General features: G+C 34.6%; 1 protein-coding gene across 5 annotated transcripts in view; it reads right to left on the reverse strand.

Moving 5' to 3' along the window:
* Positions 1-16,320, reverse strand: part of LOC136027371 (calmodulin-binding transcription activator 1-like) — a 286,895-nt gene that overhangs the window by 86,932 nt on the left and 183,643 nt on the right. For all 5 annotated transcript variants that reach the window (XM_065704557.1, XM_065704554.1, XM_065704556.1 and 2 more), the window contains exon 10: positions 1,020-1,745. In XM_065704557.1, the coding sequence (XP_065560629.1) occupies positions 1,020-1,745 (726 nt within the window). The remainder of the gene's footprint in view (positions 1-1,019; positions 1,746-16,320) is intronic.

Here is a 16,320-nt window from a genome sequence, read left to right on the forward strand (position 1 = left end):
GGGACAACTCATTTCATATACGGAGTAATTTCTGTTCGTTTTAAGTTTTAATGTCGCTCCCTACTTTCAGCTAAAAAAATTAGTTTTTTTTTATTTAATTTATACCAAAGCCACTACCACTTACAGTATTTACTGAACAAACATCACACTGCTCCTCCCTAATAGCTTCCTGCCACCTAACCATAACTCCCATCTATTATCTACTGAATACTCAAAAATATACATTATAAGACTGACAAAGCTTTAATTTCCACATTAACTGTTTTCAAAAACAGGTCACCTATTTTACAAACAGAAGAAATAGTAGAGTCCTTCTACGAATCTAGGCATTTACCTAAAACAATAATTGGACAAAAAAAAAGCTCTGACAATTAAATAATTAAATAGTTGAAAGAAAGGGACTACATGAAGCAATACTAGTTGGGCACTATTGCAAAATATTCTTGAATATTCTACCACGAATGGGGAAGGTGATTCCGGCTTTTATTTTTGAAGCAATATTCTAATTTTCGCACTTGCTATTAGATAATATAAGATGCAATAATCATGACATCATGAAAAGTGACATAGCTTCCAAGATCTAGATTTACAAATATTAATCGAGTATGACTCTATTAGACTCCTATTTTCGGGAATGAGCTTGTGAGTTTTCAGGTCTGCAGACTGACATCTTCTTTGACATGCAAGGAGTATCAGAGTTTTCAAAACATTTCTAAACTTTCAGCGGTTTCTCTTTAAAAATTTTTCTTAGTATTATTATTTATTTTTATTCATTTTTATCTAATTAACACTCTGATCTAAACATTCTGAAGACCCACCCTACGTAGACTTCTACAAACAAACACATGGATATTTGGGATTTAAACTAAATTAAAAAAAATTGGAGACCCCTTTCGACTGATAATTTTCTGACAAGCCCCCCTCTCAAAAAAGGCTTGAACTTGTGTGCATCAGTAAGGATATTTTTTTTTAAATCTGCGTAAATATATAACGTTAAAAATTAATAGAAGAAATCATACCTCCGTTGGAGCCCATTCTGGCGAATAGTCTGTAATATAGACATTAGTGGTTGCATCACTACATTGAGTATCATTGGGCTTCCGTACATCAAACTTAGTTTCCACTTGTTTGAGATCACAGTTGACCGAATCAAGGTCAAAATCACTAAGAACATCTAACGGGTCAATGTTTACTAAAATATCATCATTAACCATTAAATTTGTAAAAGGAGAAAAGGTAGTATATGACGAGTTTAACGTCCGTTGAACGTCTTCGGCCGTGAGGCTCGTTAAAGCGTCAAATTCTTCTGTTTTCATTGGAGAATTCATAGTATCATATTCACAACCATAGGTATGTCTGTTAATATTAAGCTGACAAGCTTGTAAATGACTAGTATCGTTGGAGCGGTTTAACTCTTCTGAATTCTGATTTAATGAATTCTGAACTTCTGATTTAATTACTTCACTATATTGCAATCTAGGCAAAGTTTCACGTTGTCTATAATGAAGTTCACTCAGTGTCTTCAATTCCTGTCTGTCCAAGTTTTCTGTTTCTTTCTCTGATTCTGAATTTAATCCATTATTTCCTTTGAATATTAATAGACCAGTCCCTGAATGGAGATTTGAAAGATTAAAAAGAAATTGCGTTGATTGGCCAGTGTTATCGGAGAAAGCCCTGGAAGACTTGATATTGTCTTGCTTTGTAGCCCGTTGGCCAGTAGCCCTACAACCAGTTGTTGAAGAAACCTAAGATAAACAAAAATATAAACAAAACATAAATCTATAATGATAAAAAGCTCATAACTAAAAATTATCAACTTCAATACAGCCTTCCTTGCAAGGCTTAATGGCCTGCAAAGAACAGGGGAAACAATTCCATATAAAAAAAAAAGAAAAAAATACTGTATATTAAACCTATTAATATACATATTAAAACGCAAAATCCATTTGCCCAGCTCAAAACCCGCAAAAACACATACTAGACAGGATAATGTCGGACTAATTCACCAGATGAAACAAACACCAAACCGAATTCATAAACATCAATTCCGGAGAAAACCAGAAAAAAAAAAGTTAATTATCAACTAGAAATTCTCCGACATTTTTTTTTTTTAAGATCCCAAACGAGTAGCAACTACGTGCAGACTCTGGGAGCGTTTTCAAGGTCATTTTAAACAAAAAAAAAAAAAAAAGGTTGAAATAAAACTTCACTCATCGAGTTTGAAGAATAGGTAAATTGTTGGATGGATAGAAATTTAGAAATTACGAGTTAATTGAAAAGACATAAAGGATACAATGTTACATAGGGCAACCAGGAAGGGTCATGCAACTGTAGTGGCCACATAGCAGAATTAAATAACTGAAAACATTCTTTCGGCTTTTTATCGCAAAAACAAAGAACAAAATATATGTTTTTTAAGATTTATCTTTATTTTGTCGAAGGCCTGAAAAGTGAGCAATTCTTCCTGACAAATTGAAACTTTTGAATGATATATTTTGAAATTCCGGCCCATACCCTGTCTTTAATTTTAGGTGTCAAATAATATTCGTTCAAGCCTCTTATTATAAGAGCATACCTGTTTGGCCAAATGAGTAACAGATTTGAAAGCAGGAAAGGTTTTTATACAAAATAAATATTCAAAAAGTTTTCGGATTAGCGCATAATGCATTATACATAAAAACTGTGGGATAAAGATACCAAGACCCTTTTTTAATTACGTATGCATCTGGGTACTTAGCAATAAGAAGAGGCGAGTGGGATTCAAGAAAACATGTTTAAGAGTTATTAAGGAGAACAAAAAACTTGGAAATTTATATGGTTATTAAGTAAAGCATGCATTCATAAAAAGAAAGAAGAGAAAAATAAATTATATTTTACAAAATAATGGGGTAAAAAATTGAGAATTAATGAAAATAAAAGATCAGAAAAAGATTTTCGAGAACTATTTATATGGAAAGTAGATTGCTAGCATGAATAGATGATGGAATCAATATTTGCTGCCCTTACCTTTAAGGTGACTTTTTGCAAATTTCAATTCAGAAAAAGAAGCTTTTCAAAGGAATAACTTTTCAAAGAAAAGCGGAAATCGTTATTAACGCCCAAAATGAACGAAATAAAATCATTTCAGAAGTCATACTTAAAACGAACGTACAGGATTCTGAATGAGCTAATTCAACCCAAAAACCAAAGAAACCCAAATAAATGATTAAATCAATCAAAGTTAAAATGGGCGGATATTCCTAAATAGGTAGAAATAAGAGTGGAGTTATCACCCGTAAAGGCTGGAGTGGCTTTGTTCCTTTACTGAAAACGATGTACATTTTGAACATTGTGTTTGTATTTGTCAAAACATGAAAAAAAAATCATAATACTTATCGAATTTTTAAAGAAAAAGCGAATTAAGTTTTAACAATACAGATTTTTGGATTTTAATTTAGCAGCTATTCACCCCTCCCCCAGGCTCTTTGTGCTAATGTTTTATAGTGATTTACGATACCTCGTACTTAAAGAGTTAGAAAAAAGGCCAACTTTAGCGTGCAGAACGGGGTGTTGAGAAAGAGGCAGGTCCCCTAATATACGAAATAATTTCTGTTCTTTTAAGTTGTAGTATTGTTCATTATTTTATTTGAAAATAACGCTTTTTTTATATCTAATTACCCGCTCCCTTAAACAATACTCTTTAAATCTAAAGTAACAGGGGACATATCTTCTCTCGGTGAAAAGAAAGACAGTTTTTTTTTTTTTTTTTAAGAAGTTTAATTTTATTTTACTTGGGAAACCTTTGGGACATATATACGGAAAATTATTATATACTATTGATCACAAATAATTTAAGACGTGTTTTTTTTTAATTTTAGCAGTTTTAAAAAAGTATATATATATATATATATATATATATATATATATATATATATATATATATATATATATATATATATATATATATATATATATATATATATATATATATATATATATATATATATATATATATATATATATATATATATATATGTATATATATATATATATATATATATATATATATATATATATATATATATATACATATATATATATACATATATATATACATATATATATATTATATATATATTATATATATATATATATATACATACATATATATATATATATATATATATATATATATATATATATATATATATATATATATATATATACATATATATATATATTTATGTAAATAATGATTTTTCTAGGGTTGTTAGTTCAGTGCAATCAATCATGGATAATGTTCATCCGAATATTCATTCACTTGTCAGTTACCCAGGAGGTAGAGACTGGTTTTCCTGTAGAACTTCTGTTTCATATTCATCGATATGTTTCCGCGTCCAGGGTGACCAGCGATGCCATACGTTAACAGCAACCGCGTAGAGGGCAACCGACTGTTAGCTGTAGCTGTCAATGTATTGACAGCTACAGCGTTCGGGCAACAAACGATTTGACAACCGTGGTTCTCGCAATTATGACAACTCCATCAAATCAAAAACCCTTGCCAAACATAGAAAAATTAGCCTAGTTCTCAGAGAAAGAAAACAGTACAGCATTTAAGTTATCGGTCTATCCGAAACCCATTTCCCAATTACTGGCGAAGAGAAATATGGAGACGCTATCCTTATCCTCTCTGGACGTAATGATGGACGCATTCTAATAGTCTCCTTCTCTTGCTTCAAGACTAGCTTGCAAGTCTAGTCAGGAGATTTCACCAGAGAAATCAGCGAATGACATTAAGTCTGATTTTGCTTCTATTGTACAGTCTTATTCATCACAACATCATGTAAAACTACCTTCATTTTTAACTTAAACACAATCTTCAAATTCACAAGTAGATTAAACTGCAAACTGTGATTTAATGAATATTGGAAAAAAGGCTATTTTGTTAAAGAGAATATCAATACCACCCTTTGATGTTCCAGTAGCCCTTACTAAAAAAAAATCGCAAAAGAATCATCGTTCCCCCTTCATATCAATTATAAAAATTACACTGGTGGCCCCTGGCCATAATTATTTATCAGATGAATGTCCTTTTTTTCATAATTTAGCATCTCTGTTCGAGGACATTTCGACCTTTTCCCCTTTTTCAACGAGAATCTTTTCACTTCTTTTATTAAATCAGCAGGCTAATGAAGGTTAAAAGAATTTCAATCCAGACTAGTATTCGTCGGCCAGGCCAACAACCTATCATTTTAGGCCAGGCCAACAATTATCATTTTGGGTGATTTGGTAAAGGTTAATTCATTTCTGAAACCAACTGTTCATCACGTAGCACGCCAAACCCCAGGGTTCGTCAGAATGGCAAAAGGCGACACAAGCTCAGAGGCTATACGATATTTTGTCTTACCAATTTAGTTCAGTTTATTTTATACTTTTGAAAAAATAGCAAGTTTTTGTAAAAAAAAAATTACGTCTAAATATTTCTTTCATGGTCTAGACCCAGGTAACGAGAGTATAGCAGCAATTTTGCTTTAAGAAAATTAATTTCTTACTTTTAAACGGGTAATATCATATTCAGAGGAAATATCCCAAAGTATATCTTTTTAGATTAAGCCGGTTTTTGAGCATAGATAAAAGTTACCTGTTCGGTTGCAGCTTTAGGGTACCCCTTCCCTGCCCAGCTCCAAGTTTAGTAGCCTGGGGTGGCGATTGAGTAATATCACTCAGGGAGATTCCAAGTGTGAGGTTTCTCCGGGACAGCTTTCTTTAGGTTATAAAAAATTAGCCAACAAGTTATAATCATAACAGGTTATTTCATACTAGGAGTGGAGTGAAAGCTCCGGCATTACTGTGTGCCCCCTCAAACCTTTTAAAATCAATAGAAGGGGATGTTTACTAAGAAAGTAAAAAATTGGATATCTCACTCCTATTCCAAAACAAGAGCTAAGAGCTCATATGGCACTTATGACGAGGTCGGAAGAGCCAAAAGCTCATATGGTATGAGCTCTAGCAAAATTCTGAGAATCAATAGATTGATTTAAAAGGAAAAGCAGAGGCTTGATGCCGGTCGGTATTTAAAATAAGAACTCTAAGTCACGAGGTGCTTCTAAATTTCAAAATTCATTTAGATTCGATCACCCACTCGTAAGTTAAAAATACCTCAATTATTCTAGTTTTCCTCTCCCTTTAGCCCCCCCAGATGGTCGAATCGGGGAAAAAGACTTTATCAAGTCAATTTATGCAGCTCCCTGACACGCCTACCGATTTTCATCGTCCTAGCGCGCCCAGAAGCACCAAACTCGCCAAAGCACTGAACCGCGTCCCCTAACTCCCCAAAATAGAGCGGATCCAGTCCGACTACGTCAATCAGGTATCTACGACAGTTGCTTAGTCTTCCTTCCAAGTTTCATCCCGATCTCTCCACTCTAAGCGTTTTCAAAGATTTCCGGTTTCCCCCTCCAACTCCCCCCAATCTGAACAGATCTGGTCGGGAGTGAAGATAAGAGCTCTGAGACATAAGTTCCTTCTAAATATCAAATTTCATTAAGATCCAGTCACCCGTTCTTAAGTTAAAAATACCTCATTTTTTCCAAATTTTTCGGTTTAACCACTCCCCCCCCCACTTCTCCTCCCCAGATGGTCGAATCGGGGAAACGACAATTTCTGATTTAATCTGGTCTGTTTCCTGATACGCCTGCCAAATTTCATCGTCCTAGCTTACCTGGAAAGGCCCAAAGTAGCAAAGCCGGGACAGACAGACAGACCGGCAGACCAACCAACAGAATTTGCGATCGCTATATGTCATTTGGTAGATACCAAGTGCCATAAAAACGAGCAACTAATGATTTCTGTAGTATGAGGCCAATTACTGCTATACCGATTTTAAGCTGATTTTATAAGTTTTGTCTGCCCCTTTCCTAAGGCGCAACCTTTTTGGTCACTTAAAAGGCCACTAGAACTATTAATTTAGTTTTAATGAGTCCTCTCCCGATCTTCTATGTCTCTTATTTCAATACAATCATCCCTGGGGAATAAAAAATATAAATAAAAACGCATTCGTAATCTTTCTTCTGGAAAAAAACCCCTCTAATTTCCATATTTTTGTAGATAGAATATTGAAACCACTACAGAAAGCTAGACTGTAGTCATCATATTAACAAGAATAAGTTGAATAAACCAGATTTGCCAGAAAGACCCAATCAAAATACTGAAAGCTTGATGGTAGAACCAAACCCAACAGAATAAAAACTGGAGATAGGTCAGAAGCTTTTCCACGGGGTAGGAATTGCAGATGCTTACTTCAAGGACAAGATAGCCAGTCTCAATTTCATTTTCACGGGTGGTTATAGGTTTTTCTGAGAAGAAGGGAGGTTTCACAGACGTCTTGTTTGAAAAGATGACGGAGAAAGATATTCCTGAATGTCAAATTTATGAGGCAAGAGGGACAGATTGTAAAAAAAAATATATATATCTTCTTTGCTGGTTTTCTGCACTGTCCCGGAAGGAACTGTGATCGGTCCTTTATGCTTTCTCTTGATGATCACTGAAATAGCTATCAGGCTAGACGGAAGTATATAGATGATCTTTCTATAGTGAAGGTAATATCTGGAGCGGAACAAGTCTATGTGGTGGATAATAAAGGTGCGCAGTAACAACATTTTCACACCTTACGAAAAGCCTACCTGAATTTGAACCGTATAAACACCCAAACCTTCTCAGCAGTACCACTAGCCAGCTAAGGTTGTCATCTCCTCTGATCTATTGGCATGAAAATACAAAATTGATTGTAAACTTTAAACAGCATTGAAAACAGTATTTGGATTGCAATCTGAGTTGATTAATCTGATTGATTAATTTTCTGAGTGATCGTCCTCCCGCTTTTAGAATATGCATATCCTGTTTGGTATTTAGGTCTGACAAAAGAAGAGAGTGATAAAATTGAAGAGATCACTTTAAAGAAGAGATCACTAAAAATAATTTACTGAGGTTTTCCATTTCCTTACTCTTTTGTCAAAACTACCAGGAATGCCACAGACAGAAAAACTAAAAATAGCATATGGTACATCCTCGTATTTAGGCGTTAGAATTCGTCTGTTACTAACACCGCCACGCTAGCCACTGGTGACTTTGATAGTGACCACTCGCTTGTTATGTCTAATTTCAAAACGAGACTTAAAATAGCTTCAAAGCAGTCTATAGATCTCTCCAAATTTCCAGTAGACCTCCTGAGTGACCACCGGCCCGAACAGCCTACACTACCATCTCATCCAACAAGATCTGGGAACTCGTGTCAAGAGTCTCATTAACTCAGTCTAAGAGTGAAATTGACTACCTAGTGAATAGTAGCATCTGTGTCCAAACTGGGTGCCTAAAAAGGCTGACGAGAAGCCATGGATTATCCAGACAGGGAAGTAGAGACCGATATAAACAACTTAAACTGGCTATAGAGAAAGCCGTGTACCGTACTGAGGATGCCTTTATAAAGGAAAAATATGAAGAGTGCGAAAGAGCTTTCTAGAAAGACGACTTGCAATACATGTGTAGAAGTGTGAGGGAATTAGCTAAAAAGAAGGATCTCAAGGCTTACTTCCTCCTTGACGAACAAGGCAACTGGATACAATCCAGAGATGGAATTCGCTCTTGATACAAAAAAGAGAACATTGAGAAAAATCTGAATCCAACTATCCTCCCTAACCCCAAATACTATCTAGTTTCCCCGTAATCTTTACAGACAAAAGTCCGTCCTCTCTTAACTCGGAAATAAAAGCAACAATCAGAAATTAATATAAACAAACCTGCTGGCCCTGATGGAATACAGCCAGAATTACCGAACGTCAAGTGCAGACCCCTCGTCGATCTATATCCCAAAATCCCCAAAGTTGCCTAATACAAAGTAGGCCATTTTTGCTATCTATGAGAAATATACTAAAAAGAGATCCCAGAATACAAAGCGAGTTTCCGACCAAACAGGTCCACAATTGACCGAATTTTCAAGGACCGTCAGATCGGGAAAAAAATCTTGAACTCGACCACAGTACCTACCACTTCTAGATTGATTTCAAACAGGCCTTTGACCCCATCTGGAGGGAAGATCTATAGCAAATCCTTCTTCACTTTGGGAACCCCCTTAACTTTGCCTCTCCGATAGACATGTAAACAAAGTTAAGAAGCCATGTTATGGCTGGAGAAAACCTTTACAAAAGCTTTGGAACATTACTTGTGTTCTGCAAGGTTGCTTGTTATCATCAGAGCTCTTCCATTATTTTGTTAATTTCAATCCTTTCACTCACGGACAACCCGACAGATACCCTCGTAGGGGGAGTAGGGACAGACAAAGTAGCTTAGACCGATAATACAGACCTAGTCGCCAAATCCCAGAGCGATTTCCAATCTCACACCGACAACGTCTAAACAATCACCAAACTTTTTAGGATGACCATTAACACCCCGAAAAGTAATGCAATGTGCTGCTCAAGTAAATACGCGTGACACTTAAGAATTCTAGCTTCAAAACTGGGATACCTATCTGGAGAAATAAGAACTTATCAACAACGCTCAAAGAGGGGCTATTCAACTCGCTGCTCATACCTATCGTCATTTGTGCGTGTTAAACTTAGACTTCTAAGACAGATGATAGTGCCACTTTGCTGTTTTTGAAACAAAATCACTACGACAGAGTACTGGTATCACTAGCCTGAGTTACTGGTATCACTAGCCTGGTAACACCAAGCTTCTCAGAAGCGTCACAGTAAAACATACATCCTCAATAAATAATACTCCAACAATTTAGATGGCTGGTATAAACCAAATGTATAGGAGCCACTTGTTTTCTTAAGATAACATTTCGAAGGTCGTGTACACAGCAATCACCCTGAAGACCTGGTCAGCAGCCACGATCTAAAATCAGAGTCTCATTCTCGATCGGCCCTTTGTGAAGAAAAAAAACAAAAATCTTGCCATCCACAATTATAAGAGAGGCCTGTTGGTTCTCGATCAAATTTGACACGAATAAAAATCCAAAAACTTCGTGTGAGCCTTTAGCGGGTTCAAATTCCGTCAAGTACGCATTGTCCGTTGTGTTGCTCCGTAGCGGTAACCCACAAGTCAGAGGTGCTACCAGATTTCACGCACCCTTGTCAAAAGAGATTTAATTTTGTAAATATAATCTTTTTACACGCAAAATCTTTCTCAGAAGCAGCCAGTCACACAGCACACACCACTGGCGGCTAGTTTAAAGTAACTGCTTTTAAATCGAATGAATGGAAAGTCAAGAGGTAATTTTCCTCTAGTCCTACGTCTAGATAGATCTGAGGTACCTCTCATGAAAAATTAAAGGCATTACAAACAATCTCAAAATTCCCTTTCGAGCCTTCACTCCCAATTGGAAAGCACAATGTTGCTTTCAATTTTCCTATGTTTCAAGAATTTCAATTAACATTGATGAAGGATGCTCTTTGCTTGCCATTAATTACCATGAAAGGTTTAGCAATTGACATAATTTGGACATATCCATCTTCAAAATACATCAAAATTTAACAAATATGACACAACCCTTAACATGTCAACATTTGAATAAAGTAATCTTCCCTTGGATTTTACGCTGATCTAGGTTTCTAAGTCAATGATCAATTACGACCTAGACCAGCGCCATCTTGTTCAACAGAAATGTTTGCTCAATTCCAATAGCCTAAATTCTTTGGAATAAAAAAAAAAAGCTCCGAAGCCTTTTTAGTTCTATATTTTAAACTTAACTAGCACCAGGTTAGGTTAGGTTAATCTTCAGCCTCCTGGCCGACAGATGTGAAAAAGGTACAAAAATCCGTAACGTAAGCTCTCATGTGAAGATAGGAAACCTACTGACTCGGTAAGTATAATGAGATACACTCGTTCCAGGTACCAGTTGTAGAGCGTGATTTAATTTTTTTGAGAGCTGAAGATTAATGATGACACGAGTGTTTACTATCATCATTATTATTGACGGCCTTGCAAAACTGCTCATGCCACAAAAGCTCGTTATCTCCATACCCAGGAGTTCCAAACATAAGTAATTTGTATAGGCAGACATTTTATTATTATACATTTTCAGTTTATTATTTCATTCTTTATATTTTATACTTTACATTTCTACTTTATAGATATAGCCACTTAGCTGGAAAAGGTGAATTTTCGCCCAATCACATATCTCTGATGATGTTATGCTTCTGCAAACATCACTAATGTTCAAAAACTCTTAGGCACACAATACTTCATTTTCAGAAAGTGAGATGCACCTTTTGATTATCGGCACGACAATGTAAAGACAACGTGGTTGAAGTCAATATATGGGACACTAACCCACTTCATCATGATAGAATATCAAAAGTTAAGACCAGAAAAGACCAGGTCATAATTTAATCAATTAAGCTAGTCGTAATCCCTTAGTTTACAATCCCTATCACTTCCATCTCAGTTTTTGTGCATGTTGTACCTCCGTACAACAATTTGTTTCAATGTGAAAAATAAAGCACATCATGCAATACACCCATAAATGTAATTAGATACTCGTGGAATCCGTGACAGCTACATATTAACTAAAGCAGTAAAATATTCAGCATCAGTCAGCCTATCTTTACTTTAAATCATACTGTGCTATCTTCTTTGAACTTAAACTAAATCCTGAGAGGCTTTGCCCCAGCCTATTAAACCCCCTGAAATTTAACAACCAGCAAAGACTTCTTTTTTTAAGTCCAGCATTTCTGCTAAAGAAAGAATCCTTGATAAAAATTAAACCAAACTGCTCAAAAGTGCGAAAATAATTTATTCCTTTATTCGTTTAAAAAACTTCTGGCATATGTTATTTCAAAACAAAAAACTAACATAAATTAGCTTCTATAAGATATCAAAGAACATTAATTATTATGAACAAGGAAATTAGCCCTAGAACAAACATACCTTACAATGAAAATGAAGCCAAAACTTAAACTAGACTGAAGATCACCATGCAGTTTAAGTTCTCTATGAAACCTACGATTTTGCGACGAGCCTACAGCTGTAACCTGCACCAGAAGGACACGATAACTATATAACTGAACCGATTAGTTTTGTTTCTATCCCTTCATCGAGACAGAATAATGATATTACTTTGATTTTCTCCTGGAGAATGATCTAAGCTTTCTTTGAAAATAGGAAAAGTTTCCTATTTGTGAGTGTTTCTGAAGTGTTTGCAGCAAATTTTTCAGGATAAAAAAGATAAAGAGCAAATTCCAAAAATCTCATCTGGATGAAGCTGAATAATAGTCGAATGTCTGAACATTAAAACCGTAGGACAGCAGAAAAAAACATAGCAAAAACTTGCAGAAAGAAGATAAACCTTAAGAGTGGTGTCGCCATTGATTTCTTCACCTATTACCAATTGACGTTTTTCAAAGTTTAGTTAAGATATTGATTTTTTTTTATTATTTTTTTTTCACCTGAAATGAGGTTCAACGATGAGAAACACTGCTTTATAAAAACTAAAGATACGAGTATTTACCACTAGATAATTCCACAATAAGCATTTTCGTTATGCGAATTTCGCCGTTTATGCAACTGGTCTTTATAGCACAATAACGACTGTAATAATAAGCTGGAAAAAAATACAGTTCGACAAAATGACTAGGGCTATAATGAGAAGAAGGCAAAGGGATTAAGGTCACATTATAAGGAGGGTGGGTCGCAAAAACTTGCTCATTTTGCCAATCCAACTGGGCTACATAAAGAGCAGAATGCTCTCAAATAAGGCGGAAGTTTTCAACACAATAATGTTTAACGCAAGAACTTAAAAGAGCGATCCAAGAGTGACATTCTGAGTAGAAGGGCTGGGGAGAACAGCGCGTAGCTGTGTTAGCCTCAGGCGGCTTGGTGCTGCGATGAAATGTCAGCAGCAATAAAAACACACAAAAGAACAGCCAAATTTTTGTGGAAAAATAAACAAAAACATGTTTAAAGAAAAATGGGAAAGGGAAAAGGATTGTGAAGCTTTGGCCAATTTCTCTTTTTTATTGGTAAATAAATAGATATCTGGCTCAAATTTAAAAGATCCTATTAACACTGGAACCTTCTTCTAGGCATATTGTTTCATGGTGTTCTCACAGTTTCAGAGCAGTTACTCGTTTAAATATATCCTATATCGCAACGATTCAGAGGAGAAAAAAAAATTAAGATATTTACAAAAAAATATTCTAAAAACTGTAACTATTCTGAAGATTGTTCCTGACGACAGTGACGGATGACAATGCTTCCTAATGGTCTCCAAGCTTTTGAGATTCTAAGACAAGGCCAATGAAAAACAAGTGGTAAAATTTAGTCATGCAAAGGCAGAGTTAGGTAGGAAAGGATTATCAGATATGAAAGTCAACAACACGAAAAGAACGACACCAGGAATTGAGAAATAAGAAGTTTCCAAGAACGAGGACGACACGCAAAAGTCACTTGGATTAACTTATATATAAAAAAGAAACAAGCTAGCTGTTAAAGTACTTTTAAGCGTGAAGAAAACACGTAAACATATATATATATATATATATATATATATATATATATATATATATATATATATATATATATATATATATATATATATATATAATATATATATATATATATATATATATATATATATATATATATATATATATATATATATAAAAATATATATATATATATATATATATATATATATATATATATATATATATATATATATATATATATATATATATATATATATATATATATATATATATATATATATATATATATATATATATATATATATATATATATATATATATATATATAGCTCTTATCCAAATAAACGGCTTGTTATACATTATATGAGGTTCGGCTTTTCCCGCACCTTCGGAAAATTCCACTGGAAAATTCCTTCCCCCCCCCCTACCCATGTAGTGTATTTCCTTTAGATGTAGTCAACCAAGGGAAATATACCAAGCAAAATTGTGGTTGAGTAACACGGGGTTAACCTAAATGGGGGTTGAGTCACATAGGTCAAAAAGATCTGCAACATTTTGCTATGGAATGAAGGATGGGTGAAACAGGAATGAAACAGGATTGCTATGGAATGAAACAGGGGACCAGAAACGAGCAGCAACATTTTTTTTGTTCCCTTATCAATTTGAAACTTATATCCAGAAGTCCTTGGGCCAAGGAAACTAATATACAATAAATAAACAGTTTTATTCGAACGATTTCGGCGTGTCCTCCTCGTTTTGAAAGTCTCATCTTTCTTGTTTCTCCGTGGCATTTCGTTTGTGTTATCGACTTTTTTTTTCTATAAACGATTCATTTTGGTCTTTGAAAGTCTCTGTCTCAATGATACTACATATATTTGTTATTTCATTTTAAAAGCTAAAAGACGCCTTCCTGAACAAGTTTTTATTCTACATTCTAACTTCAATGATTTTTAAGCATGTTCAAACGATTTTACTATGAATAAAACTTCTTTTGGTCACCTTGGGATTTAAATTTAAACCGTAAAATTCAATTTGTGATTTTAAACACTAATTTATTGTAAACGGGAAACAATTTATTGGTAAACACCATTTTATGGTAAAAAGACTTTTTATGGTAAATACAAGTACACAATTTAAATGTTTGAAATTGCTATATTACGGAATGTTCACCTTGAACTCTGATTCTTATTTTTTTCACAGTCTTAACTCATTAATTGGGTATATTTGTGCATAATTCATTAATTGGGTTAAGTAAGGAGACGGGTTGAATTTTTTAAGATACAAAAGGTCATCCTTCGAAAAAACTTTTTCGAGAAAAAACAACAGAACTCTTGAACCTAGTATAACAATTAATATATATTGCATGTGTTAAACGGTATGGGAAACAGTAAGAGAGGGAGTGGTATTCTTTTCTATTATAATATCTGTGCCCGAAAATTGAGCAGCTAGTTTTTCAGTAAAGGTGCTGTGATCAGCAGAATGGCAGAATAATGGAAATACAGGGGGTGAGAAACTTGGCCAGACATTAGGACGATTTTGTTAAAATAATGTAACAAGGATATTTCGATAGCCTGATAATCAATTGGAAGTACACGAAGGATGGCACCTAGACCTCACTTGAAGCAGTTCTAAAAGATTTGGAAATCAAAGTCAGGGAAGGCATTTGAACTGAAAGTAGAGCCTTCCTCATATGCGTTTTCCTGATTGCACTAATCCATACAGGTGCAGCATACAGATTAGTAATTTCAATAGCATTTTTTTATAGCAATCTTAGGGCAGACGGTTTTAGACCCCAAGTTGATCTGGCAGTACTAAGAAGGCGATTAAATTTTTGATTCGGAAATGATAATGACAATTTTTCAACTTTTAGCAAAGATTTGAGAAATATTCTGCCTAGCTCAATCGGTTGGGACAAATGCGGATTCTACCTGAGCCCATCATCCAACCGGAAACCATAAAGTTTAACAGCCCTAAATTTTGCCAATCTATGATCAACTTAGATACGGGGGGAAAATCACAAGAATGAGTATGATAAAATTGGGACTAATTTTCTGAAGTTCATTAAAAATCGACCTAAACTAAACCTAAACTGTCTTATGTCTTTTTTTTGTCATCAAAATTTGCTAAACATTTACTTATATCTGCAAAAACAAAATGCACCGTAAAACCCTGTAACTTGTAAATGTTTAAAATTGTATCTAGTGTAATAAAAAGTGATTTCGGTATGTAGGTCATTCATTATAAATTAAATGGATTAAACGGGTAAGCATCCTGCATTTTGCTTTAATGTTATATGCCATGTAAGGGGCCTGGCGTATTCTCCCCTCATCCCCCCAAAATAAATCCCCCCCCCCCCGTTGAAAATCCTTCCTCGGAAAAACCCTCTACGAAATCCCTCACTTCGACAATCCTCCCTAGAAATTTTTTCCCAAGTGGAAAATTAAGCAACCAGAGGGAAACTAAGACAAAAGAGAATGAAGAAAGAGGGAATGATAGAAATTCTGCCTATATTCCAAAATAGAAGTAAAATACATGGTTCAGAAGCAAAGACCGGCTCGGGCCAACAGCGCAGTAACCAAGACTTAAAAAAAGAATCTTGATAAAAATTAATAAATCTAGAGAATCGGTGTTTATGCTGATTTCAAATATACAAAGTCAATGAAGATTAATGTTGACATCAAACACCACGAGCCTGAGAAAATTTGCCTGATTTTCAAAAAAGGACGAGAACATTCTAAAAAAAGCAAGTGATCCTAAAGAAAATGACATCATTAGGTTCAGCTTATTGGAGAATGGTTTCAAAGTCCTCAATCGAAAAACGTGGAATTTTGCTTTTTTTTTGTTCTTGTTC

Source organism: Artemia franciscana, chromosome 5 (genome assembly GCF_032884065.1).
Source record: "Artemia franciscana chromosome 5, ASM3288406v1, whole genome shotgun sequence".
NCBI lineage: Eukaryota > Metazoa > Arthropoda > Branchiopoda > Anostraca > Artemiidae > Artemia > Artemia franciscana.